Source organism: Filicampus tigris, chromosome 3 (genome assembly GCF_054856515.1).
Source record: "Filicampus tigris isolate MCC_2025a chromosome 3, RoL_Ftig_1.0, whole genome shotgun sequence".
Lineage (NCBI taxonomy): Eukaryota > Metazoa > Chordata > Actinopteri > Syngnathiformes > Syngnathidae > Filicampus > Filicampus tigris.
The window spans coordinates 4170226-4196773 of record NC_141219.1 but is presented as its reverse complement, the minus strand read 5'-3'; the positions used below and the strand labels follow the sequence as shown (position 1 = coordinate 4196773).

The 26548-nt window shown below is 41.1% G+C and overlaps 3 protein-coding genes across 10 annotated transcripts in view; 1 reads left to right on the top strand and 2 right to left on the bottom strand.

Moving 5' to 3' along the window:
- Nucleotides 1-1126, bottom strand: part of garre1 (granule associated Rac and RHOG effector 1) — a 31290-nt gene extending 30164 nt beyond the window's left edge. The window contains exon 1 of one of the 2 annotated variants that reach the window (XM_086024822.1): nucleotides 1034-1126. The gene's annotated coding sequence lies outside the window, so the exon portion shown is untranslated. Of the gene's footprint in view, nucleotides 1-499; nucleotides 993-1033 lie in introns of those variants that run through there. The other variant, XM_086024825.1, reaches the window with a different exon arrangement.
- On the top strand, nucleotides 375-12595 carry gpib (glucose-6-phosphate isomerase b). Of its 2 annotated transcripts, XM_086024829.1 has the most exons (19): nucleotides 375-403; nucleotides 2287-2561; nucleotides 3533-3623; nucleotides 3702-3770; nucleotides 5414-5533; nucleotides 5636-5719; nucleotides 6556-6702; nucleotides 7720-7791; nucleotides 7877-7921; nucleotides 8311-8364; nucleotides 8695-8755; nucleotides 9658-9701; nucleotides 9787-9939; nucleotides 10156-10285; nucleotides 10370-10446; nucleotides 10967-11095; nucleotides 11172-11247; nucleotides 12209-12275; nucleotides 12373-12595. In XM_086024829.1, the coding sequence occupies exons 2-19, from the start codon at nucleotides 2443-2445 to the stop codon at nucleotides 12494-12496; spliced, it is 1662 nt and encodes a 553-aa protein (XP_085880955.1). In that variant the 5' UTR covers nucleotides 375-403; nucleotides 2287-2442; the 3' UTR covers nucleotides 12497-12595. The 2 variants fall into 2 exon arrangements, with proteins under 2 accessions (XP_085880955.1, XP_085880954.1); XM_086024828.1 differs by having other exon boundaries at nucleotides 3533-3770.
- Nucleotides 2846-26548, bottom strand: part of wtip (WT1 interacting protein) — a 34872-nt gene continuing 11169 nt past the window's right edge. For 2 of the 6 annotated variants that reach the window (XM_086024826.1, XM_086024827.1), the window contains 6 exons: nucleotides 24188-24255; nucleotides 23793-23855; nucleotides 23161-23291; nucleotides 22061-22112; nucleotides 21571-21639; nucleotides 20088-21062 (listed from right to left, as the gene is read on the bottom strand). In XM_086024826.1, coding sequence (XP_085880952.1) covers nucleotides 20910-21062; nucleotides 21571-21639; nucleotides 22061-22112; nucleotides 23161-23291; nucleotides 23793-23855; nucleotides 24188-24255 — 536 coding nt within the window. In that variant the 3' untranslated portion in view covers nucleotides 20088-20909. Of the gene's footprint in view, nucleotides 4269-6501; nucleotides 7833-9778; nucleotides 9953-20087; nucleotides 21063-21570; nucleotides 21640-22060; nucleotides 22113-23160; nucleotides 23292-23792; nucleotides 23856-24187; nucleotides 24256-26548 lie in introns of those variants that run through there. The other 4 variants (XR_015086033.1, XR_015086034.1, XR_015086032.1 and 1 more) reach the window with 4 other exon arrangements.

The following is a 26548-nucleotide window of genomic DNA, read 5'->3' as shown; positions in this document are numbered from 1 at the left end:
CCACAGACGAGGGTTTACATTTGGTTATTCTTAATGGTGGATCACTACAGTAAGGCATGGAAAGAGTTTTGCTGTCTATTTGGTATCGGGCGATAGTTTTAAAGCGTGCAAGATCACTATTTGGCAGGATCCCCCCGCTCGCCGGTTTCACCGAAACTCCCGGCGGCGAAGCACTATGTCGCAGCTATTAATAATAATAGCGTAAATACTAATGACAACACAGTGGCCCTTTGTGTCGCTACAAAGCTGATCCACAGTCCACACACACGAGTGTCATAAAAACGAAGACAGCCCATTTTCTAATTCAATTAAATCAAAGGACAATGTATTTGGTTGGTTAGCCGCAAGCTAACATTTAAACACGAGTGTGCTAACTTGTATTAAACTCCCATGTACATAAACGGTGAGCAAGTCCAGACTCCGCCGGTTCCATTATCGGACACACGCGTCACTAACCAATTACAATGACGTTAATACTCGGTTAATAACACGCTTTTACCTTCATTCGACAAGCGCAGCAAGCCGTTGTCAAGGAGACGTGTTCACCCGATGCAGATTTGATGGCGTGGAAAAATAAAAATAACCAACACGGAATCGCTCCTCCCCTCTTGAGCCAAAAGTGGGTGGTTTCGATACGAAGACGGACAAATATGTTCAAAATGGACTGTTGTAGCCACACAACAGCATGTCGTAATTAATCAGAAGCCTGTCATGGTGACGTAAGTTATAAGTTATAAAATGTCAATCATGAGGTCGGGGATCGGCGAGGGGGGTGTGCGTCCGAAAATGGGAGCACGGATGTTTCATGTGTACTCAGTGGATTTAGCGACATAGCTACGCGGGGCTAACATTAGCTTTGCCCCCGCTAGCCTCTCTGCGACACGACTGAAAAGCGTTACAGAGGCGCGGCCGATAAAAACACAGCAAAGCTCCACAAACGCCAACTCGATGCAATATAGAGGGGGTGGAAACGTAATAAAAAGGAAAGAAATTGTGAAGGTAAGTAAGGGAATAACTAAGGCGCATCGCTTACCATCTCTGGCATCCACCCTCTTTGACAGCGAATCTCCTGCCTGTGTGACGACTAAGTCAATTGTCGTCATAAAAGTCAATACTTCCGGTGAACGTTTCACAATAAATAGTGTAGCCAGTGAAACTTCTCTCTGTATGACTTCAGCGTGTCAAGATGTTCGTTAAAATAAAAGCATATACTTCCGGCCCGGGTAACGTTTCACAACAAAACACAAGCTTGGCCGCTACTGTAAATAAAGTACTGTATAATGTGCTATTTCATTTCAGTCCGATCCATGGGTGTATTTAATTACAATCAAAGTCTAATTTTGTAAATACACTAAAACCGAGGCTGACATAAGACTTGCGAGTTAAATCAAACGGTCGGCACAAATACTGAGGCTTTGTCCCCCTCCAACGTTGGATCAAGACTATTGCAGCAGGTTTATGTCATTTGGCCAGACGGTCGATAGGGGGCGTGCTGGTCCACAAATTCCACCAGCAAGGGCTCATTTGGCACCTGACCTCAATATTGTCATGTTGCATTCACAGTATATAGAAATGTCCCAATATCATCGCTTATGAGGGATACTGAACATAGCTGCACCGGTTTTTAGCCTGTTTTAAACCTTAATCATCATATGTTATGATCTAATGTAAGTCAATATGTAACTATATTGCATTGTACAGTTTGTTGTGTATGCATTTATTTTTATATATTTGTATTTGCTATTGTATTTTAATTTGGACCTCCCATTGGATGCTAGGCAAGCCCCCTCTCTGTCCATTTTTAAAACCTGTTTGAAGACACATTTCTATTCTCTGGTTTTTGATCAGACCTGAAATTTTTGGCTCTTCCCCAGGTGTGTTTTATGTTAATTCATTGGCTTTATTTGTTTATATATTTTTTATTTATATCTTATATATTATTTATATTTATTCATACTTGTGTATTACGGCCTTTTATTGTCTTTTTTTTATTGTCTTCTGTTTGTAAAGTGCTTTGTTACAGCTCTAGCTGTTATGAAATGCGCTATATAAATAAAATTGTATTGTACTATATTGTATTTTCAGTCGACAAAAGTGACAAAATGGCCACCCCCACAGATGGCTAATAACGGGTGGATTTGTTGCTTAACTCATTTTCCACAAACACAATATTAATCAGAATGCCTTGTTTCAACTAGTGGGCCTGCATAGAATATATTCTTGGAAAAAAAAAAAAATGTTTGAATGAGTTGACTTTCTCTCTCTCCACCTGTGCCAAACATGCAGTGCAAACTCTTGAGGACACACGGGGGGGTCGGAAGTGTGACACATGCGTGCACCAGGCAGCCCTGAATATAGTAAAAGTAGGAGGAGCCTGGTGGCCCTTGAAAAAGCTTTTGCGCTCACCCCATCGGCCCCACTCAGCCCACCTCCGGACTCAGCATGGGACTCACGCAGGACCCCGTCTTCCAGCGGCTGCAGCAATGGTACACGGCGCACGCCTTGAACCTCAACATGAGGCACATGTTTGACGGCGACAAGGAGCGGTTCCACAAATTCAGGTAGGGTGGCATCACTCACAAACTGGGCTCTTCCGCTTCAGAATGTTGTCTTTGCGTCAGAGGTGAGGGACTCGAGTCACGTGACTTGACTCGAGTCAGACTTGAGTCGCCAATTTTAGAACTTGGGACTTGCCTGGCGCAAACGAATGACATTGAATTGTGATGTGTTACAGCGAAATAATGCAAGTAAGTCCAAATACAACATGCAAAGTGGCTAATATGTGAACATGAAAGGGAAGAAAGAGATTCATTTAGTCATTATTTATTCACATTGGTGAAAAATAGAAGTCAATAAAAATAACAATGGTGCCTTGGTTTACAAGTTAAATTTGTTCTGTGAAAAAGCTCATAACTGAATTTCTCTCAGCCTCAGAAAAACAGGTCAGCCGTGATTGGTCGTTGTGAGCAGTTGTGATGTCATTTTCAGTCGACAGAAGACAAAATGGCCGCCCCCAGAGATGGCTAAAAATGGGTGGATTAACCCTTATTCCACAAACACAATATTAATCAGAATGCCGCGTTTCAACTAGTGGGCCTGCTGGGAACATATTCTTGAAAAAAATATAGTTGGGTTGACTTCCGCTTTAAGGACATTTTTTTCCCCCCCATTTCAGTTCCTGTTATTTCGTTAATTGTCGTTAATAATAACCTTGTTGTGGGCTTGGCTTGTTTGATTTTTGCCAAGGTCACTTGGGACTGGCTTGAAACTTAAAGGTTAAGATCCTATTCGAGGTTGGGTCGTGCCTCCAACTTGGAGCATAAATATTTGGGTTCGCCACACCAACTTAGTCTGGTGCGGTCCTTCGCCAACTAACGAAGCCAACACTGATGAAAGGGCCAAACGTCTTCAAAGACAAACAGGGCAGCTGCGGTCAATTCAGTGTCCGGAGAACGAAATGACCTGCGTGAATCTGAATATCCACAAGCAAGATAAGAGTCTTGCCATTTCCTCCCACCTCTGCTTTGCGCAGCCTCACACTGCAGACCGAAGACGGAGACATCCTGCTTGACTATTCCAAGAACCTCATCACCGAAGAAGTCATGAAGATGCTGGTTGAGCTGGTAAATCGTCATCGCGAGTGGAAAATCCCGGCACTTTCCGTGTCCTTTAACGCACCGCGCGCTTTGTCTTTTTGGCAGGCCAAGTCGAGAGGCCTGGAAGCGGCCAGAGAGACCATGTTCACCGGAGACAAGATCAACTTCACCGAGGTGCTTTCTGAATGTTGTCATTCTCTTCCTGACTTTGTGTAGACCTCCGCCATTTTCACACCGCCTGCACTCGAAAAAAAAGTTGGGTTACAAAATAACAACATTTTGGGGTCAAAAGTGGACCGATACACAAATTTGACCCACTTTCTTGCGTTGTTTTGTACAAATCAGCCCATTTTTGGGGTTGTTTTCTATAAAAACTACCAAGAAAGTTGGGTCAAATTGACCCAAGTTGTGGGACGGTCCATTTTTGACCCCAAATTGTGTTATTTTTTAACCCAGCTGTTTTTAGAGGGTACAATGTGCAGGGTACAATGAAATTTCAAGACTAATTTAGTGTTCTGGCACTTTTGGGCAAATCACATCAGATCATGTTTACAGGCCCAGAAAGGATGTATTAAAAAAAACCAAAAAAAACAGTACCTGTTGTCAAACACGGAAGAGGCTCAATTGTATTCTGGGGCTGCTTTGCTTCTTCCAGCACTGGGTGACTTGAAGCTGTGGAGGGTGCAATGACATTTGGACTATCAATGTATTCTGGAATATTTGGCAAGTTCATGTTAACTGATGCAAAAACTAAGCATGCACTCTATAAACAGTTGGGTTGAAAATAACACAATTTGGGGTCAAAAATGGACCGATCCACTACTTGGGTCAATTTGACCCAACACGACCCACCAAAATGGGGATTTTTGTACAAAAACAACCCACAAAATTGGGCTCCTTTTTTACAAAACAATGCAAGAAAGTGGGTCAAATTGACCCAACTAGTGGATCGGTCCATTTTTGACCCCAAATTGTGTTATTTTTAACCCAAAAGAAACTAACACTGGCGGAAAAGGCCTGTGTCTTGAATCCGTAAAGGGTACAATGAAATTTAGGGATAAAAACAAGGCCTTTTGGAGATTTTTAGCAAGTCAAATCAGCTCAATATTATAGACACAAAAAACGAAACAACATACACTCTAAAAACAGTTGGGTTAAAAATAACACAATTTTGGGTCAAAAATGGACCGATCCACAAATTGGGTCAATTTGACCCATTTTTCTGGATTGTTTTATGCAAAAACAACCCCAAAAAATAGGTAATTTTGTACAAAACAACCCCAAAGATTGGGCTGTTTTGTACAAAAGAACACAAGAAGGTGTTCCCATTTTGTTAGGTCAAGTTGGGTCAAATTGAGCCAAGTAGTGGCTCGGTCCACTTTTGACCCAAAATTGTGTTTGCTGTTTTTAGAGTGTAACTATTATGAAATCGGGAGAAGGGCGTAATCGTGTTCCGGGGCTGCTTTGCTACATCCGGCACAAGGTGGTGTCTTCAATCCGTACAATGTAATCTGAAGACTGTCAGGCCATTCTGAGACTTTTTGACGAGTTACGTCATAATGTCTTTACTGGCACGTACAATAAATTCTCAAGACGATCAAAACATTCCGTAGTGTAGCGGTAATCCCCAGTGTCGGCTAGCTTGATTTTAGCCAAAGGCCGTGAGTCTCCCAACAGGATAAAGAACCAAAACTCACAGCTCCAAAAACCCAAAACATGAGACGGTTGCGATTATCCCTTATCCAAACCCTATTGAACATCTGCGGAAGGAGCCGAAATCTAAAATGGGGGTTTATGAATGTGTGAATGTGCTTTAGGGTCGCGCTGTGCTCCATGTGGCCCTGCGAAACCGCTCCAACACTCCCATAATGGTGGACGGCAAAGATGTGATGCCGGACGTCAATAAGGTTCTGGACAAGATGAAGAACTTCTGTCACGTGAGTTTAATGTCAGAGCAAAAAACATGGAAAGGAAAAAAGTGAAGTCACATCTGGTTCACTGTGTGTGTGTGTTTTTTTTTTGTTGTTTTTTTTTTGCAGAGGGTTCGTAGCGGTCAGTGGAAGGGCTACACGGGAAAGAGCATCACGGACGTCGTCAATATTGGAATAGGAGGATCGGATCTTGTGAGTAAAGTTTTTAACAAACTACTCACAAAAAGTTAGGCATAGTTGTTTTTTTTGGGGGGGGGGGGGGATCAGAATCAACCTCAAATGCACTGTAATTTTTCCAGGTGAACATCATTTGAGCTTTTCTAATCTTTCGAATGCAAATGTCCAACTTGTTGATTGTCTCAGTACTTTTTGCGCAACTTGCTGTTTGCTAACATGCTAACTGAACGGCTGCGTTTGCAACTGATGGATCCATGGTCAAAGGATGTTGCGATGACAACATTTTTATCAACAGACAATTATGAATAGAAGCCTCCTCAACATCGGGCCTTCGAAGTGAGATGGGAGCAACTTCTCCCTCGTCTTGGGGGGGGGGAAGTAGGCAGACAATCAAACTGTCGCCTCTGCTCTTCAAAACTTCAAGATAGCAAGGTGCTTGGTGGGTTGCCTTGTTAGGTGTAATCTGTCTTTGTTATCTGCTCGGCATTTGGAATTTGGGAAGGGGCTTCCCCTTCTGAAGTCAAGGCTATATGCACTCATTAAAAAAAAAAAAAAATTCCCCTCAATGTACTGTACCAAGACAATACATTTTCTTAGAGACACATGTCTGAATCATGATGAGCGCGAACTATTTAAAAGTACAATTGAACCAAGAAATGTATCGGTGCCTTCAAGAAGCTGTTGTGAATTTTGACCTTCAGCTCCTTGTTAAAATCCAGGAGCTTGTTCATAAAGAATTGAAACATTGGACAGTTTTGGACAGACAATGACAAGTTTGAAGGTCAAATCAAGCTCACCTGGAAAGTCGTGTATGTGCTTAACGTCTTCCAATGTGACCTGGCGAACGGCAGGGGCCCCTGATGGTGACGGAGGCCCTGAAACCGTATTCCAAGGACGGGCCCGCCGTGTGGTTTGTGTCCAACATCGACGGGACGCACATCGCCAAGACGCTAGCGCAGCTCAACGCCGAGACCACGCTCTTCATCATTGCCTCCAAGGTACTGGAGGGCTCCAAACAGTGGGTTGGCAAAGACAAGTTAGCAAAGACAGTTTAAGGGCTTGGTGACTCCAATGTACGTTTCTGAAAACAGCAAAAACAATTTGGCGTGAATCTCATGAATTTGTTTTTCAGAAACAGCAAAGTCTTTGATTAGCTTAAGAGGTTTGTATGAGCATTAGATTCAACTTTGTCGGTTTTTCGTAAAACATCAGAGACAATTTCGGAGACTTCACCCAACCTGTTTGTCTAAATGTCAAAGGCAAATAGAACCTTTTGAAGAAGCTTACCGACATGTTTATCTAAAACTTCAAAGGAAATTCAGTCTTCGGTTACACTAACATGTTTCTTTTGTAAACAAAGACACATTTAGTGTTCAACCTAACAGATTTTCCAAAGCATGATAGATCAAAGTTATTATAGTTAACGAAACCCTAGCGAAAAAACTAAAACAAAAATTGAAAAAACATTTTCATCAACAAAATAAAATAAAAAATAAAAATGCTTGTAAAAACATGAAAACTAACCAAATAGTATCATACAGCGGTTTTCGGGGTTCATTTGAAATACTGTATATTTATTTCAGTATTACTTTTTAGCCATACAGAAGAAGGAAGGTCGAACAGGTGTTTGAGAATTGTAGTTTAGTTCATTACATTACATAATATTTAGTGACCTTTTTTTTATTTGCACTCAACAAATGCTCTCTCTATATATAAAACATTTAAACTAATAATGAAACTAACAACGCATTTTAAAAAAATTAATACAAACCTGCTCTAAATATTTATGAAAATTAACAAAATAATAATAATTTAAAAAAAACTCAAGTCTAAACACACTACTTTGTAAAAAATAAATATAATGAAAAATCTCCAACTATTATAGCCCTGGTATCAAATCAAAGACATTTTGTCTTCTAGGCCTAATGTACTTATTTTTATGTACACGAAAGACAATTTAAAGCCTTCCATTGGTCTAACATACATGTTTTCCTTTTAATGATGATTTTTGTCAGACCTTCACCACTCAGGAGACCATCACCAACGCTGAGTCGGCCAAAGCGTGGTTCCTGGAGCACGCCAAAGACGTACGTGAGTGCGAGCTTGGACGGCAGCCTTGCCTTCCGTCCTGGGTAAACAACAACCATTGATGATTTGGACATTTCTCCACAGAAAAGTGCTGTGGCCAAACACTTTGTCGCTCTGTCCACCAATGGCGTAAGTCACCTGATCAACATAACCAAACCAATTACCTGTCTGTCTGTCCGGCTAGATCAGTAGCTAGCTAGCTAGCTAGCTTAAATGGTATCTCCTTGAATTATTTGTATTGTTACACATAATAATTCTTATACTATTTTATATGATATTTCATTGTATGTCAAACTATTCTAACTATATTATAAAAACAATATGTGTATGTGATATCTTTATATACCAGTAATAGAATAATAAATAAAATGAAAATGTTGTATATTTATTTGGTATATAATGAACATGATTAAAAACTAACATTTAAGTTGCTAGCTAGCGACTGATCTAGCCAGACAGACAGACAAGTAATTGAGCTAGCTAGCTAGCTAGCTAATTGTCGCCTTTCTATCTTCCAGCCCAAAGTGAAGGACTTCGGCATCGACACAGAGAACATGTTTGAGTTCTGGGACGTGAGTGCACTTTCCGTATGGCAGCTATATTTAAGCGCAACTTTGTGACCGGGACTGGGCGCTCGAGCACGCAGCTGGCGGGTAATCAGAGGCCCTCCCTTCGTGCCTCCAGCTCGGTTATTATTGGTGGTGACCTTCTCCCTTGCAGAGGTTACTCTACAGACTAGCCCATAGATAAAGGTCACAGCCTCACAGGGCTGCGTTTGGTTGCTATTTTAAGTGCAGCGGCTACAGTATGGCCTTTATGTCGCTATGTCACATGTTTTGGCTATCATTTTTGATTTGGGTATGAATCCATGTTTTAAATGGTGTTTTGTTTTGTCCTTTCAGTGGGTTGGGGGACGTTTCTCCTTGTGGTCAGCGATTGGAATGGCCATTGCCTTGCACATTGGTATGTACAGTACAAGATGATTTGTGACTCTTTATTGAGGAAGGAACCATATCAACACAGCATTTTTTTTCTCAGGCGCTCCATAAAATATAATGTTATATATGAGATACAATCCAACCATGACAAATTTATAATTACATATAATGAAAGAAAAGTCTAAAACTGTATACTAAAAATAATATGAACAATTATTACAAAATGAAAACAGCATAAATATATTATTTGATTTTACATTCATGCTTTAACTATCAATTGTATTCATAATCTTGTTTTTGATATTTTATCTATTTTTTCATTTTCTATACTACTTGATTGCTGGGTATATTTATTGAAATTAATCATGTGTAACAAAATCTTAAAATGTTATTTTCTTGAATGATTTGTATTGTTACACATAATAATTCTTTCCGATACTATTTTATATGGTATTTCATATGTATGTAAAACTATTCTAACCATATCATAAAAATAATATATTATGTGTATGTTATATTTTTATATAATAAGATAATAAAATGAAAATACTGTATATATTTTTGATATATAATGAACATGATTAAAAAATAACATTTAACACTGAAACGTAATAAAGTATGATGAAACAAATGTATTTGAAATAATACATAACATTTTAATGAAAGAAAAGTATTATATTAAGCAAATGTTCATTCTTGTAAAGTGTTTTGTAAATTTTTCCTTGGTTCACATTTATTGATTAATTATTTCCATATTAGTTTGGATTGTACTATTTTGTTTTAATATTTATTAAGTATTACGACGCATTTTGAGGTGCAATAAAGGGGACCATTCTGGGAGCCATTTTTTCAGCATGACACCAATCAGGGAGCAGCATGCTCTTGTTTTGACAATTCCCCCCCCCCCCCCCCCTCCTTCATGATTAGGCTTTGACAACTTTGAGAAGCTCCTGGCAGGCGCCCACTGGATGGTAGGTCATCCAAGAGGTCAATGTTAAATCCAGAGAGAATCATAAAAATGAAAAATAAAAATGATTCAAAAACTCACCTCTGCAGGACAAACACTTCCGCACGGCTCCCCTGGAGAAAAATGCCCCGATGCTGCTGGCCCTGCTGGGCATCTGGTACATCAACTTCTTCCACACGGAGACCCACGCCATGCTGCCCTACGACCAGTACATGCACCGCTTTGCCGCCTACTTCCAGCAGGTTAACGCCTACTCTATAAAAGAAAAGAAAGAAAAAAATCAACAGAATTTGTGCGAGTGCAACATCTCCACAAGAAATTATAATTCCTCACATAGGTAACATAGTGTCAGAAGTGGGATCCCGTCAGCCATTGTGATGCAACTGCAACAATAAATCCTTTCTATTATTACATACATATTGACTTTAACGTTAAATGTATGACTGTTTTGGATGCAGGGTGACATGGAGTCCAATGGCAAGTACGTCACCAAACATGGCGCCCGCGTAAATTATCACACTGGACCCATCGTGTGGGGCGAGCCGGGCACCAACGGGCAGCACGCCTTCTACCAGCTTATCCATCAAGGTACCCGCAACTCAACACAGCGCTCGACGACAGTAAGACCACTCGAATGCCATTGCGATGGTTTGGTTTGTGCTCGTTACTCAGGAACGCGCATGGTGCCGTCCGACTTCCTCATCCCGGCACAGTCGCAGCACCCCGTCAGGAACAACCTGCACCACAAGGCGAGTGGCCATGATCCAACATCAGCTCATTGGGGTCAGAAGTGGGATCCATCGGCCATTGCGATGCAAAGGGGTCACTCACCAACTTAAGTGTCAGAAAAGGGATCCACCATACATTTGAATCTAAAATACAACCTCAGCAAAAACACATTTTGTTAGAACAGACATTTCTGTAGTCAGATGGGGCCGCGCTCCAAATTGGTGTCAGAAGTGGGATCTGTCAGCCACTGAAATGTATGTGCCACGAAATACATATGTTCTTAGCTGGAATGCGCAATCGTCTCGTCAGATGCTGCTCCAAAATTGGTGTCAGAAGTGGGATCATTTAGCCATTCCTTTGCATGCTACGACAACAATATAGTGTCAGAAATTGGATCTGTCAGTCATAGTGCACTTCCAAAACACTATAAACATTTTTGCTGCTAGGATAGGGCCCTCTCGCAGTATTGGCATCTGAAGTTGGATCCATCATCGATACGCGATTGTCAAATGTGTTTCGAATAATGCTGTGCATTTGCAGATCCTGGCGGCCAACTTCCTGGCCCAGACGGAGGCTCTCATGAGGGGGAAGACCACCGAGGAGGCCCGCGGGGAGCTGGAGGCCGGCGGGCTGACTGGGGAGGCTCTGGAGAAGATTCTGCCGCACAAAGTGGGGTCACCACCACACACACGCAGCATAACTCAAGACGCAATCTCATATCATACTTATTGTTGTGCACTCCAAGGTGTTCCAAGGAAACCGGCCCACCAACTCCATCATCTTCAAGAAACTGACCCCTTACACACTTGGCGCTCTCATAGGTGAGAACAGAGTCGATGGTGTCAGAAATGGGCCGTGACTATTACTAGCTGTCATGGTTGCCGTTATTGAGGGGCTCAAATAATCTTGCTGGCTCACCCTTGTGATAAATCCTACTTCGCCAGTCAGACGGGCAAGCTCACCAGATCCTGTCTCAGAAGTGGGAGCCGTCCATGTCACAAACTCAGAATTGAGCGTTGTTATTGTTTTACATGAAAGAAAAGACACAGCTCCATAATCATAACATACAAGGGCAGAAAACATGACTATAGAATCCCACTTCTGACTCAATTTGGGTGTCAGAAATGGGATCTAGAAGCAATTGCAATGCACACTGCAAGCAATACACTCAATCATAAATCCATTCTTGTTCGAATGCACATTCCTCCCCTTAGATAGGGCTGCTCAACAGCCTGGTGTCAGAAGTGGTGTCGGTGCATGGCGCACATAGCTCCCAAATTATAACACACAAGTGCAGAAAACATGAGTGTAGACTTCCTCTTATGACTCCACATTGACATTGGTGTCAGAAGTGCAATGCAAACTACAAACACAACAATAAACACTCATTCATAAAATTGGTGTCACAAGCGGGATCCACCCATGTAGTTAACAAACTCCATAATTCTATTACATGCGTGTAGAACACCAATGTCAGAAGTTGGATCAGTCAGCCAGCCATTGCAATGTATAATTGTGTTAGAATACGCATGTCTCAAGTCGGATGGGGTCACTCACCAAATTGGTGTAAGAAGTGTGATAGGTCTATGCTGCAAACACACAACTGATCAACATCATCCCTGTAAAGGCAAACATACATCTCCATGGTTACAGAATGTGAAATCTTAACTTCTGATGCTGGTGTCAGAAGTGGGATCATCTGGTGTCAGAAGTGGGATTTTTTTTTTTTTTTTTTTTTTTTTAAATAATAAAATGACTCCCTATGTGATTTTTTTCCCCCAGCCATGTACGAGCATAAAATCTTCATCCAGGGTTTGATGTGGGAGATTAACAGCTTTGACCAGTGGGGGTGAGACATGTTTTTTCTTCCACCCTCACATTTTCAAAGTTAATTCCATATTATTATTATTATTATTTATTCCTAATAAAATTCTGTGTGTTCCTAGCGTGGAGCTGGGCAAGCAGCTGGCAAAGAAGATCGAGCCCGAGCTGCAGGATGCCGCCGAGGTGCACTCCCACGACGCTTCCACCAACGGACTCATCAACTTCCTCAAAAAGAACTCCGCCTGAGATCCGTGCTCTTGCCGTCGTTTCCATCATTATTATTCAAATTCATTTTCACGCGAAGAAGCACTGTGCACGTTTGTACGATATATTAAAAAAAAAACAAAAAAACAACAACAATTTTTTCTTTTACACCGCCAAACGAGGCACGGTATGCTGCTGTGTATTTGTGTTTTGCTTCGCACATTCACAAAAGCACAAACTCACTTGATTTCCACCCAAAAAAGATTTTTGGTCTTTCACAGTTTAAAGCGTTGCAGTTCTTTCATTTTTACTATGTTGACAAATAAAATTGCAGCAAATCATATCAAGTCATACCTTATATTAGAGGGCCTGATGAGAGTGTTCCACATCTGTAAATAATTCATCAAAATACCCTTACATGGTAACACAATGACCCGCCCCCCCAAAAAAATGTATTGTTTTGCCTGAAAATTTCACACCATACCTCAATGCTGATTTGACTAAACTCAAAAATTAAATTTGTAGCAAGTCGTAGCTTATATTAAATGACTGAAATGAAGAGCTTTTCAGATCTGAAATGATTTTGTCATTTTATCACCACTTTGTCAATGCCCTCGTGGGGACATCAAGATGAATAAAAGAGTATTTCTTGCCTAAAAATGTAACTTATTTTAACGAAGCAGTCCTATGGCAGTTCAGATAATGGACGGATGGATTTTTATAGGCTCAGGTCTTGAAAGCAAAGTGAGGAGTTGTGATAACGGCATTGGATATTTAAAAAAAAAAAAAAAAAAATCAATGTATTCACTAGGTGGCAGTAGAGCACCGGTTGCGCTGCTGCTGCTGCAGCCAGCAGTTCATGAAATAAACCGGGAAAATTGTTGGATTTGAGATACATACTAAATTATTAGTAAATTAGGATCATTCCCAATGTTTCAGTTTTTCACATCTTCTATGACAAAATTGACAGATATATTGCTCAGCTCATTCAGGACCTATTGAGAACTGCTATCCACATTTGCCTAGTTTCCACTCTTTCAGTAGTCCACATTTTCCAAGACACAATTCTGTAATTAATGCAGAAATGTCATGTCGTTCGGAATACCTATGAAACAATTTTCACATTCCAATAAGTGCCACTTTTCAGAATTTCCCATTGTCATGCTAAAATGTCCCAAATAAGCTGCGAAACATTTGACACAGAGACCAACTTCGCCAATCCAACTTCGAATTGTTTGGCTCATTCAGGAAACTATTATTCGCATTCCAATAATTTTTTTCCCTAGTTTTTCCAAAAGAAAAATGTCCACATTTATAGACATTTTACGAATTGAGCCGACCGACCCTTCCACATCTCTCGACCTACTCATTTGAGACATTCCTGTTAGACATCATGCAAAAATACAGGCAAAGACGTGAATTACTTCCTGTTAGCATGTGAGCATTTGAATAATTCCCAGTAGAAATAATGCACAGGGAAAGATGTGAAGTACTGTTCTTATCAATCACACTGACTTTGGAAAATCTCTATACTAGTACAGTGTACGTCGATTTTCCAATCCTCACATTCTACATTTCTCTTCATTTCAAGGCATTTCCTTTCATGATATTCATTTGGAAAATGGTCTTCTCCAGTTGTTTGGATTGTTCTATTTGTAAAAGGAGATGTTTGGATGAACTCTATCATCGGGTGTCGTTAGATCATGCAGGTGTATCTAAAAAAAAAGTGGCCTATTTTTTTTTTCTCCCGTGGCTGCACAGAGTAGCCCATGTGAGGACAAACAAGAAAAAGAGAAAGAAGAAAGAAGCTGTTGCAGACTGCTAGTGTTTTTTTGTTTTTTTTTCAGAGTGGTTGCCAGGCAACAATACTTAGCATGAATCCTAACTTGTCTGCCATGGCAAGAACTAAAAAACACTTTTGGCGCTCTTCATATTTAGTTGAACCTTGTGTAAAATTTAGATTTTGTCATTTTGCAGCTGTATGTTTCATTTTCGAAATGTATATTTTGTGAAATAGGCCTTACTTGAGTTTTTACTTTTGTAAATTTAACTATTAAAAATGTGTTTCTTAATCTTTTATTTCTTCACAATTTTGTTTATACTTTTAAAAATTATTTTTGCCTTTTGTGAATTAGTCTAATTTTTTTTATTTAACTTTTTTTTTTTTTTATTTTGAAATGTTTCTTCCCCAAATTGTTTTTACCTTTAGTATAGGCATCTTTGCCATTTTTAAACTTTTTGAAATTGTAAGTTTTACCGTTATTTTTTAAAATTTACATTCATTTGTGCTTTTTGTATTTTTGCTTTTACGTATTTGCATTTTTTGTGAAATTATTTTACTTTTGGTAAATTTGTGTTTCCGTTGTAACTTTTGCCCTTTTGTATTTTTCATTGTGTTCAACTTTTGTGCATTAGTTTGTAAATTTAATATATTTTTCAAATTTGATTTGATTGGTTACCTTTGCACATTTTTTTTCTGTTTTGTAAATTTCTTCCTTTTTTTTTTGGCATATTGGTCCTTTTTGTACATTGCATTGTACATTTTTACTTTGTGTGAATGACTCTTTTAGGAAGTTGTTTTTCTACTTTTTTGCAAATTATTTCAGGCTTTTTGTAACTGTTTTTACCTGTACAGTAGTTAACAACTTTACACTTACAATTTAAATTGACATTTGTCATTGTCAAACTTTTTCTAATTTTGTTTTAACATTTTTACTTTTGTGAATTACTTTTTAGGAATTAGTTTGGACTATTTTTCATTTTTTGCTTTTTATGTTCTTTTTCTCTATTAATTAATGTGTTACCTTTTTGTAAATAGGGCTTTGCTAGTTTAGGTTGTTTTTTTTGTAAATTAAAAAAAGAAAAACGTAAACATTTGCAAATGAGTTTTTGCCGTTTTTCTTCGATGATTTTTGGGGTAAATCGGTGTTAGCTTCATTGTCATTTATTTGTACTTTTGTATTTGTTTTTTTTTCCCCTCCTCTTTGAAGAACAACGTAAATGAAGCTACGTCTGTTATATAAATGTTGGCACGACGGCAATGTACAATGGTGCTGAGTGTCCGCTGCAGGTGCACACCAGGAAGTCAGATGCTAGACTGGGTGTGGAGTGGGCAGCTTTGAAAAAAAAAAAAAAAAAAAAGTTCCGGTGTGTGCGCGCGTTCCTGAGATGTTTGCTCAACAATGCCGTCGCGTAGCCTCACATTCCAACTCTTTTATTACAGAGGGAGCTGGGGGCTGTCACTGGTTTCCATGGCGACGGCGCCCCCCTCGATCCACACCGCCATCTCTAACTCGCCTGGACAGCCCCCACCCCCCCCCCCCCCAGCCCCAAGTTCAAATTTTGCCAAAAGGGAGGGCGTTTTCGGCGTACCTCAGGGAAAGTCGTCGTAACGTTTCCCCCCCGGAATGAAAGCTCCCATGCAGGCCTGTAAAAACAAGGACCCCGGTCTGGTTTTTCCCACGACTCCGGCGGTTATATAAAGACCAAGGTCCCGAGGGTGCTCCTTCCGACCCCGGCGTTAGCACCGACGCTCCCTCCCCTCTGCGCCAGAATTCCACATGATGGCTCCCACGTCACTCACTGGAGGTCTTTCCGAGCATCTGGAACGCACTGAAAGTCAAGGTCGCTGCAGTCGCCATATCGAGAAGTAAACATCAAATTGGCCCAAGGCTCCATGCCAGCGGTGGACAAACCACAAATTTACAACATAAAACATGTTAAATAAAAAAAATAAAAAAAATGGCCATTCAAAATATTCACTGCACATTTTCACACGTCAAATTTGGTTTTTACTATTTTTTTAAATCCGTTTTACTTCATGTAAATGTATTTTACACTTTTGCTCAGTTCAGAAATACTTTTTCCCTCCAAAAATCATCAGTTTTACTTTATGTAAATTTATTTTTACTTTTGCACCTTTCTGTTTCCACTCCCTTTTTTTTTTTTTTTTGAAATTTTGTAAATTTTAAATTTGATTCTTTTTTACATTCAGAAATCTTTTTTCCCCCCTCCAAAAATTGGCATGGTTGGCAAGGTTAGTGAGGAAGAATTCTGGCCACGCCCCTGAGTTTGGAAATGCGTTTGTGTGTGTGTACATTAATTTGACATTTCCAAATGTCTTTGATTTGTCATTTTGGTTAGATGTTTTTTTTTTGTTGTTGTTGTTGTCATATTTCCCCCCTAAAATTGGAGTGGTTTGTTTTTACTTTCTGTCAGTTTTTTTCGATACTTGTGGGCCACCATACTGACTTGAAGTTCACAAACTGGCGACATTCTCGTCCATGAGGTCATGCTGTGGCAAGTGGATTTGCTCTCACTTCCTGGCAGTGTGTGTGTATGTGTGTGTGCGCGTGGAAGGTAGTCTTTTGTACATTGTAACAGAGCTCACCTCTCACACTCAAACACTGACACACACACACACACACACGCAGCCAGAGGGTGGAACCCTCACACACACATAAAGGATGCTTTGTGCCATAAATGGCCAAACTGTCAACCAACACCAGAGCGCTACCCAAATGTTGGGCCCAATCAGAGGGCACACTGCAATGCACTATGCTGGGCCACACACACACACACACACACACACACACACACACATGCAAAATGTGTGTGTGTGTGTGTGTGTGATGAACACAGGCACACCTTGTGGAGCTGAAATGAGAAGAGTGAGACAAGAGGGCGGGGGGGTGTCGCGCTGTTGTTGAACGTTCCTTTGTGGGGCAACATACAAAGGGAAAAGTGTGTCCACGTACAAATCTTTCTTTCTCGCTTTACTTTTTCTTTGGCTTATCTTTTTGGCAGCAAACCCCCCCCCCCCCTCCCCCCCCCCCAAAGTTCAATTTTGTTTAAACTTGGATGTGTTGCTATGTAAATTAGTTGAACAAATGTGTTTTGTATAACGTTTGAATTCTGCATTGCCTCGCCCACGCCCAAATGTGAATATTTGCTTTCAGTTTGGTAACGGGTTTCACATTAGAATTTTTTTTTTTCCACTTCTGTCGTTTTTACCTTTGCGAGCATTTTTTTTCGCCTGTTTTTACTTTGTGTAAATAGAACCTTTTTTTTTTTTTTTTTTTTTACTTTTGTAAATGAACTTTACAAATGTTACTTTTAGACATATTTTATTAGCCTTACTTGTGTTTATACTTTTCCACATTCTTTTCACTTTATATTTAAGAGTCTTTTTTTTCCTTCTCATTTCATTTGACTTTTTGTTACCGAACCCTATTTTGCGCTTTTGCCATGACCGCTTGAGTCCTCAAACTTGGCGTCACTCTTCACCCACCGGAGCAAGAAACCCTCCGCATTTCCACCATCTCGACACCAAGAGTCTGAATGTTGCCGTTAGCTACAAAACCACTTTATTGAATAGCAGATTATGTCCTCTACAGTTAAAACGATACATCCTGATTTATTTTTAATACATTAAATAATTTTCTCTCTCCATGTTTAGATAAATAGCTCTAGTCTTTTTTTTTTTTCTCATCAACCATCTAGGTAATAATAATAATAATAATCGAGATAAAAAAAAAAAATTAAAAAAAACGATCATGTGACATGTGCTTTATGGCAACTAACCAGTCGGAGGAGGAGTCGTCCTCTCCTCTCTTTCCGAGAGAACAAAAATACAAAACTAGACTCTTTATGTACAAGGGATGCAAGGCGTGTGCTTGTAATTTGTTTGAACACATATAATAATCAATAATAATAATAACAATAAAGGTGAATTAAGGAACGGTGATGCTTGGAATGTCGGGTAGAAACAATCATTTGCGTTACATTCGCGTCAATCTGATAAGTTAGTTGCGGTCAGTGTGTTGTTGATGGAAACATTCTACTCAGTAGTATTGCGCCGGGACAAAATGGCGTCCGTTCCCCGCATCCTGCCCCTGAGAGGCGGAGCCAAGGTTGATTTTGGCCAATCAGAGCCTAAGAGCTCATGAACAAGCAAGTGCAGTACCGTACGTCCCCATTTTGTGTGCTTTTAGTCAACAGTGCCAAATGATATGTGAATGGATTTTTGTTACCTCCGCCAAGGAAACTATCATCATTTTCCCCCCTTTCATTAATGATGGTTCGGAATGTATCCAATTATTTCTTCTTTTGTAATTAACTCATTCATCGCCAAACATTTTCAGACCCTTTTTTACCCTAACGTTTGAGAAAAATTCCTGGGATTGAATGGCTGGACTGTGAAAAGACGAATAAATATGTCAATGGCAGTGAATGAGTTCATATACAGAATTGTGATGACAAAATTTAAAATATTTTTAAATGATATGTGGAGGAAAATGTACATATAACTAAGCCTTTGCTGGATTTTAAGTTAAAGAGAATTGCGAAATTTAACATTTTCATCACTCGGCTGGAAATAATTTTTTCAATTACGAAACAAAAAATGACTTCCGGCTAAATTTCACAAAAGAAAAGTAGACAAAATTTGACAAACACGTGAATAATTATGGGATTTACTGTACTTGCTGTTCATAACAGGAAGGCTAAATCAAATCAAGGCTTTAATTTGAACCAGAAAGATAAAAGTGGAAAGGTTTATCAGCTCGCAATCCAAAGCATACCACATCATGTACCAAATATGGTATTCATATGTAAAACTGTATCTTCTTTGAAATAAATGTGTGGCTGCCTTGTCTGAAGTTGTCATGTCAAAAGTAAGTTGAATCCAGATTGGACTCTAAATGAAAATGAACATGGAGAATTCCATTTAACAGGTTCAGACACAGCGATCCAAAGCATGCCACATCAGGTGGCCAACACAGTGGGCATGTATCTGTCAAATTTGATTTGCATACGTATTGACAGATGCTGTGATGTCAAACCGAGCTCAGTCGGGATTGGAACCAGATTTGGCTGCAATGTAAACCCGACTCAACATTCTGGGCAAATCTCCGAATTTTGAAATTTGTTCCATTGGATCTTAATCAAGCCTTGGCGGAGGTCTTAGCGAAAAAAGGGACATTGGTGTGTGTTTTTTAAGGTGCTGCTGCACTGCCTCGCAAACACACCCAGGTGCATATCAAGGTGGTCCTGCCACCCGCGCACAATATGGCCAACAAACAGCAAGTTGGAGGGTTGGGAAAAAGTGCCAATTACAAAAAGACAACTTGAAGCTCGTTTGCACCACCAAACGAAAGCGGCGGAAACGACTCCTTTGGAAAAACTTGGGCGGGACCGGCGGCGGCTCCGGGCATTCAAAGGCGTCGACAAACCACTTCCTGATCTTTCAGTATCAATTGCGCTGAAATGATGCAACGACAGCAACAATGTACACCCTTGCGTCTTGTGAGAAAACTCTTTGTGTGCGCGTATATATATATATATATATATATATATATATATATATATATATATATATATATATATATATATATATATATATATATATACATATAAGTATATATATATATGTATATATATACATACAAATATATATATATGTATATATATATATATATACATACAAATATATATATATATGTATATATATATATATATACATACAAATATATATATATATATATATACATATAAATATAAATATACATATATATATATATATATATATATATATATATATATATATATATATATATATATATATATATACACACACACATATATATTGTATTTTCATCATTAAAACGGTGAATCTGTGGCGGTCTTATCTAAAGTCAATGCGGAACGTCAGTGTTAACGGGGTGCCACAGGGGCGAGGTCAGGTTGGCGGGCGTTAGCTGATCTCAGTGTTAGCGGCTACGCGGAGACCCCGCGCTAAAGGCACGACATGGGTTGCGCTGGGCTTTCCCCCTCCGGCCAGCGCCAGCGGTGGCCCCTCTGGGCGGCAGTTACTTAGTCGTAGGAACGAAGAGTTGGAGGGCGCCATGAGTTGGGTGGAGGGTGGGCGTGTGGTCAGAGAGGGGGGAGTGTAACCCCATGAGTGGGCGGGAGCAGCAAAGTGATTCCAGCACGCAGGCGCCCCAAAGAAGCTTCACCCAGCAGGCGGGGAAAGGTTGGCGTCCCCCCAACTCGTAGCAGGGCGAGAGTCGGCGGGAGAATCTTACCGGTCCGGTCAGGAGGCTTTCTCGGAGGAAGGGTGGGTCAGAGTGGGCAGAAAGAGAGGAAGATGGATGCTGAGAGGGCGGGGCTAGGTTGGCGTCTCCGGTCACCTTGGGCTTACAGGTGGGGGTTTGGCGTGGCCTCCCACATTCCCCTTCACAGCTCAAAGCGGGCGGCTGGTAGACGGGCACCACGTGCCCACGCTGGGAGCGATTGGCCCGGCCAGCGTTGGCGAATCCACGACCCGGGCACTACACAAGGACACTTCACCCCCAACTGTGCATCCTGCGAGGGTAGGGCACGTTGGCATCTCGGGCCGCGCGGGGGAGCAGGCGGGGGCTTGGCAACGCCCCCCTTTTTTTTCCCCCCCTTCCCTTCACAGCTCGGTGACGTGGAGCGGGTAGCCGGGGGGCGGCTGCCCCGCAACCTGGCACTGCAGTCGGCGGATGTGACAGCCGTGGCAGAGCAGGTGGCCGTCCAGAGGGTAACAGCGGTGACCCTCCTCGTCGTTTAGCTGGAGGCCACAATCCTGGTGGAAACAGCAGCCAATCGATTAAAAAACATCGCTGCGGGGGGTTGCCCTGAAAGGGCCTTCGGAAGCGCTCGACGTGAGCCTACAACGGCAGATCAAAAGCAATCGGAAGGCTTCCTTGTGTCTTTTTTGTGGGTCTTCTCATGATGGACACGCCAAGCAGATTTTACGTTGCTAAGTGAAAGTGGCCTCAGGGGCAGCATTTTCTTCCATTTTACGTTTTTTTTTTTTCTGAATTAGTCACCATGTGCATCATTCACTTAAGAAAAAGGTCAAACCCTAAAATAGACGGCTGCCTTCTCCCATCGGCATGAACGTGCGCTATTGTTCAAAATCGGATGTCAAGACGAAACCGCTGAGCCCGTTTCAACTCGGTTGCGAGCCAAAACAGCAGGACCGAGCGACGCTTGTAAACAGTGCCGTCAAGCCATATGTACGAGATTAAGTAAATGTCCAATTCTGTGTGTGTGTGTGTGTGTGTGTGTGTGTGGGTGTGCGACCTCACCTCACAGTGGTAACATTCCACATGGTAGTCTTTGTCCATCGAGACCACGCGAATGGTCTCCTCGGAGCCCTGATGGGAAAAACACCATTTTAAGATGCTTAAATGGCCACAATGTTGCAATATGTCTCCAACGTGTTAGCGCTTGGGTGTATCGCACGTGTCAGGTTAGGGCCGGGGCCGATAATTCGATATCGATATGTATCGCGATTGGCACGTGATCGCTAACCAATAGAGAATGCCTTGGATAAAACGTTCGATCGAAAAAAAAAAAGAAAATTCGTTAAAATGGAGTTTATTTCATCTTTATATCGACCTTTATATTGACCTCTTATTAAAGGTTAACTATCATGTTAAAATAAAGTAACCTAAATGTATTTTTCTTCGGGTTATTATTTTCAATAGTTTAAAAAAAAAAAAAGAAAAAAAAATCAATATATAAAAACGATATCGACCAATATGAAACACTCATATGCTTGTGCATTGTGGTTACCTGAGCTGGGAGAATGGGCTGGTTGCAGGAGGAACACTTGGGAGCAAAAACCCTGCATTGGGGTAAAAGACCACATGGCAACATTGTAAGGTTATTAGAGTGAACAAAAATAAAAATAAAATCTTTCTTAATTCATATCCTGCGTGAGCTTTCGGGGTTCATTTTAAATGCATTCATTTTGGTTTTGTTGTGTGTCCGTACACAAGAAGGAAGGTCACGCGGCCGTTTTGAGAATTGTCGTTGACTTTACTTTATTACGAGGGGTGTCGCGATACCCAAATGTCACGAAACGATAATACTCTATCACGATCTGAACATCGCGATGCGGTAATTATCACGATATTGTCGGGGAGGTTGGCGAATTATAAAAAGCTCACGATACTGTATAAAAAGCTCACGATATTGTAAAACAACAAAGGAGCTCATATTAAAAAAAAAAAAAAAAAACACCATCACAATATTCAGCTTTTGTACATAATAACAGCACAAAGAAATAAGCTAGTCCAGTCATGCGCTCCTGTTGGCCATTAGCGTGGGTCTTAAACATAGCTGGCAGCAAATTAAACTGCACTAATAAACTAACCACCAGAGGGTGCTGTAAATGCACAAATGGAAAACAACTTGGGCTTTTAAACACATTTGCTGCTATTATTATCGTGACATGACGACGACAATATATTTTGGCCGATATTGTGACATCCCTATTCATTACCCAATACTCAGTGACATTTTTTTGTTCCTTTTTTCAATCTTGCACTCGACAAGTACCCCATTTATTTGAAAAAAAACAAAACAAAAAAACACTAAAACCAACACTCAAACAAATTTTTGAACAAATAAAAACGAACAAACCTGCTCTCAAAGCACACTAAAAAGAACTGACAACAGAGTAAAAACGAACTACAATGAAAAAACTGTTATAACCCTGCAACATTGTTATTCTTAATCCAGCAAAAGTATTTCGCCACAATTGCGGAATAAACATATGACTACAATGTGACTCAGTCAAACGCAGACTTCAGTGCCGTTCAATCCAAACGATGGGGAAAAAAAAACCAACAAGATACCAGCGTCAACAGCGAGCAGAGAGCCGTTCTTACGTGTGATAGTCTTTGACACAGTAGATATTGTTCTCGACGTCCACAGTGAAGGGCACCCCGTCCAGACCTTCTTTACACACCACACAGCGGAAGCAGCCTGGATGGTAGGACTTGCCCAGCGCCTGGAGGATCTTCGCCACCACACAGGAAGCACACAAGAAAGGGCTTACCACTTTGGACTGAAGCCATGGAATCAAGTAGGGTTACTTGTACCGACAGCAAAACCTCAAGTCAGTGAGAAATCTTTGAAAAAGTTTGTGGCGTTTGACATGTTGATAAGTAAAGGTCTGAAAATTTCACATCACGATTATCATGACCAAAAATGATCACGATTGTAGGTATGACCACAGTGCTGCGAAAAAAACAAAATGCCAACTTTCGTGCGCGTCAGACTCCACAAAATGTACTTATTTACTCGGACGACGGTGGTACACGTCGCGATGCGCAACTCTTGCTTGACCGCAACGGGTCCGCGTACACGGAAGAACCTGCTGTACTAAACACGGTGTTCATGATACGGCTTTAAACACGAATACTCACACTTGAAAATATCACCGTGCGTGAGCAAACCGTAAAATTGTCTCATCCTTATTCCACTGTATTAGCATCTAGGCTAACGTTCGTGAGCTTACCATCTCCATGATGAGGTGGCCACACACGAAGCACTTTTCGGCTGTCTGCTGGAAACCAGAGTACTGCGGAAGAATTCAGACGCAAGACTTAGTATCCAAGTTTGGCCTTTTTCGTGTGTGTGTGTGTGTGGGGGGGGGGGTTATAACATCTTATTTTTCCCATAGCGGGCCAGGTCCAATGATCCGATCAGCGTGAATTGGATGGGTGTGCCCAATGTCTGGTTTTGAGTGTCCTGAGGGGATAACTGAAGTTTTCAGATTTCTTTTTCAAATGATAAAAAATATAAAGTAAATACGCTGAGAAATGCCAGCTTTTACAGGCAGCGCGAGAGGGGCTTCTGATATTACTTTACATCTGAATGGTGAAAATGACCAATTTTGCACATGTGACTTACCAAAAAGTCTTCCTCGCAGTAGACCTTCCCATTGACATTATAAAAGGCTTTCCCTCGCAACCTCCTCCCTAAAAAACAAAACAAAAAAAAAAAAAACAAATGCAGCGCATGAACAAAGTGAGCATGAGAATTCAAATCAGTGAGCAGCAAAGAATTGACTCGGGATGCATGCGTTTTTTTTTTTTTTTTTGACATTTAGTGGCTTTTTTTTTTTTTTTCCTCTTCCATACGGAGATCCTGCAAAAGAGGCGGATCCGAGTCAGAAACAAAACCACTGAGACAAAACACTTCACCGAGCCTCATTATGCACTTTTCGGAAAACAATATCAGTTAGGGATGTCACGATATCCATATGTCAGGATACGATAATATCCAGATACGAACCTCACGAGGCGATAATTATCACGATATTGTGGGGGAGGTTGGTGATATATAAAAAGCGCACGATACTGTATAAAAGTTCACAATATTAAGAACTTATAATGAAAAAAAAAAATCACGATATTCATTTTTTATACATAATAAGAGCATTCGCAAAGAAATAGGCTAGGCCAGTCATGCTCGCCTATTGACGATGAGCGTGGGTCTTGAACATAGGTGGCATCACATGACGATATATTGTGGCAATTTTAATTTTGCGATATATATTTTGTGATAATAAATGTAAGTAAGTTCCTTTTGGACCCAAACAAGATTTATCAAATTTGTTTTAATAAAATTAAAAAATGTGCAAATGTATAAATTCAAGTATGATTTCCTTGTGTAAACATAGTGTGTTGGCTATAAATGCAAATGAATAATCGTTTTTTTACGATTATGCCGATTTTGTAGTCGTGGAGTGTAATAATCGTAATTGAATTTCGATTAATCGCACAGCCCTAGCTTAGGCCATCAAAGACGGGTGATGCCTGGAGTCGCAATTTGATGACCATTGAAAACGGGGGCGGCGAGGCGAAGGCCAATGGAAAGGAAGAAAAGAAAATCTGCCCCCATAACTAGTTCCACAGATCAACACGAAATGGGGGGGGTACGTGTCTATCGTAACAGGACGCATGAAAAACGTTTCAAGGACCCATACCTGAAACTGAACGGGAAGTCGGCCATTTTGGTTTGAGGCAGCCATTTTGGGAACATTTTAGGGGATCGTACTTTGACAAACTCCTACTGGGGAAGTTAAGATACTTTTTTTGTTGATTTTCATTCAAAGCTTTTTTTGTGGACTGCAATGCAGTAATGGCACTGGCTAAAAAAAGGGAATCTGGACCTGCATTTTCAAATAGTCCACAACAAGGATGGTCCTTCTAAAATGTTTTTACACACTACAAAAGAACATCCCGGTGTCAATTCTCCCACTATAGGGTAGGCGGCGATTTACTTGTTTCAAACTCACCTACCTATCTTGTATCTGGCTGACTTTTCTGTTTCATTCATGTTAGGGTCAGTTACGGCTATTGCGCGTCATCATGCGGACTGTCATGCGTGTGTGCGAGCAGAGACAGCCATGTAATGTCTTGTGATTGTATGACAAGAAAAAAGTATTGGCTGCGGGCTATAAAAGGTGTGCGGGTTTGCAGTGTTGATCTCGAGATCTTGAAAAGCAGATCTTGGGTCAAAAAAGGTTGGGGACCCCTGACCGAGAGCAACCGCTTTTATTGTTGGTCATAAATAGAGCTAAATTCTTGAACAATTTCATGTCGTACTCTGAAGTTGAGCAAAATTCCCACGGCCGAGTCTTAATTCATGAGGCCTGAGTCCGATCTAAAGGGGAAACTCTGCAACAGGCCCGCTTGCGCCCACCCCGCCCCTCCCGCATCTTTCAGGGCTTGCCCCCCCCCCCCCCCCCCCGCCCTTTTCAAATTCATTTAACGCTGCGCCGCGTCTCTGCGGCAGCGCGATGACTTCACTCGAGCCTGGTGGGGGGGGGGGCAATGTCGAGGATCGTAAATCTGACGGCGTTCGTCGGGATTTAATTGTTGTCCCTTGGCCGCCGTTGGTTTAATGGCTAAAAAGGTCCTCCCGTTGAACAAGTGAAATTTATGCAAGCGCTATATTTCAAACGTCACCACGACGCCGGGAGACGGTCATACCGCTCACACCCACACAAATGCGCCGAAGGGCCCGGGAATGCTGCGCACACAATAGGTGAGACTTTTAAGACGAGGCAGACTGAGGAGCAATTAGCATTTCTAGCCAGCGCAGAGGGAGGAAGCCACCCTCGCGTCCTCAAAAGGCCTAACCTTGCAGGAAGAGTGAGATTATAGAGAAGGGGGGTGGGGGGGGGGGGGGGAGGTTGGCGTGGTGTTGCAAGGTTTCTGGGAGTCTGGGAGGTGGACACAAAAGGGCCCCGGCGTTGACGCGGGC

Coding starts and splice junctions, on each gene's coding strand:
- gpib (XM_086024828.1), top strand. CDS start 2,443: ATGGGACTCACGCAGGACCCCGTCTTCCAGCGGCTGCAGCAATGGTAC. Junction 7,922..8,310: donor TCGCTCTGTCCACCAATGGC/GTAAGTCACCTG, acceptor TCTATCTTCCAG/CCCAAAGTGAAGGACTTCGG. Junction 8,365..8,694: donor ACATGTTTGAGTTCTGGGAC/GTGAGTGCACTT, acceptor TTGTCCTTTCAG/TGGGTTGGGGGACGTTTCTC.